Below are 1,455 nucleotides of genomic sequence, written 5' to 3'. Positions count from 1 at the left end.
GAAGGAAGGAAGGAAGGAAGGAAGGAAGGAAGGAAGGAAGGAAGGAAGGAAAGAAAGAAAGAAAGAAATGGGATGGAAGGAAGGAGATGGAAGAAGGAAGAAGATGGCAAGAGTGGAAAGAAAGAAGGAAGGAAGGAAATGGTAGAAGGAAGGAAAAAGTAGGAGGAAGAAGGAAGGAAGGAAGGAGATGTGAAGGAAAAAAATGGAATGGAAGGAAGGAATTTGGAAGGAAGGTGGAAGGAAGGAAGGAAGGAAGGAAGGAAGGTGGAAGGAAGGAAGGAAGGAAGGAAGGAAGGAAGGAAGGAAGGAAGGAAGGAAGGAAGGAAGGAAGGAAAGAATTTTCTTTGTATCTTTTCCATCCGACAACTGAGCCACAACTGAGAAAGATTTCCCTATTTTACCTCAGGTGTCTTAGGCACGGCTGGGGGAAACTGGACCAGATTCACAGGGTTTTTCTTTTTTATTATTTTTAGATTAAAGACAGCCCACCCAACCCTTCTCCACGTCATGTTTCTCACCCTCATTTTCTCTCTCCGTGGAGCCCATCACCATGACCGGGATGCCAAAGACAGACGCTAACGCCCAGATGCCGATGTTGACCACTTTGGCCTTGTGAGGGGTACGGATGTCCAGGGCCTTGATGGGATGGCAGATGGCGATGTAGCGGTCCACGCTCATCATGGTCAGAGTGAAGGTGCTGGTGAACATGTTGTAGTAGTCAATGGAGATGGCAATCTTGCAGAGGGCATTTCCAAAGGGCCAGGAGCCCATGAAGGTATCCGTGCCCTGGAAAGGTAAGGTCATGAGGCACAAGGTGTCAGCTAAGGCCAGGTTGAAGATGTAGATGTTGGTGGCCGTCTTCATTTTGGTGAATCTACAGAGCAAGGAAGAAACATAAAGAAGACACTGAACGTGACTGTGCTCCACATCCAATCCTTTGGGGGGACATTTTCCAGCATTTCCAAATTCCACTCGTTCAAAACTGGCTTCTTTTAGGACAGAATAACAGAGTTGGAAAAGATCCCGGAGGTCATCCAATCCAGGGCTTTTCAACCTTTTCACCCATTGCACCACTTTTAGGATATGGCAACATCCGAGTACCACCAGTCGCCTAGCAAGGGGTCAAAAACTTGACCAAAAAAAAAATAATAGAAAAAAGTGATAAAATATAGGTAGTCCTCGACTTACAACAATTCTCTTAGTGACTGTTCGAAGTCACAATGACACTAAAAAAAATGCCCCCCAAGCCACAGCCTAGCAAGACACCTGCCTGCCCACTGGGCGGCACTCTTCCTCCTGTCTGAGGTTTTCATTGTTGTGAGCATTTCTATTGAGGATTGGCAGTGGGGGTGGGGTGGGGGGGTGTTTGGTTTTTATTCCCCCGTCTGCTGGGTGGTTGCAGCAGGTTTTGGTCACTTCACATGACCCTGGGACACTGTGACCGTCAGAAATATG

The 1,455-nt window shown here is 47.2% G+C and overlaps 1 protein-coding gene across 1 annotated transcript; it reads right to left on the bottom strand.

The window, feature by feature from the left end:
• Positions 1 to 489: 489 nt before the first annotated feature.
• On the bottom strand, positions 490 to 879 carry LOC107302201 (mu-type opioid receptor-like; the record flags this gene model as incomplete). The annotated part of the gene is made up of 1 exon (XM_015831312.2): positions 490 to 879. A coding segment is annotated over exon 1 (375 nt), but the record flags the coding sequence as incomplete, so codon positions are not given.
• Between the last annotated feature and the right edge of the window lie 576 nt (positions 880 to 1,455).

This window comes from Protobothrops mucrosquamatus, unplaced genomic scaffold, assembly GCF_001527695.2.
Source record: "Protobothrops mucrosquamatus isolate PMUCROS unplaced genomic scaffold, P.Mucros_1.0 scaffold34610, whole genome shotgun sequence".
Classification (NCBI taxonomy): domain Eukaryota; kingdom Metazoa; phylum Chordata; class Lepidosauria; order Squamata; family Viperidae; genus Protobothrops; species Protobothrops mucrosquamatus.
Note: the sequence above shows the minus strand (reverse complement) of the source record. Positions and strands in the feature narration are given on the sequence as shown.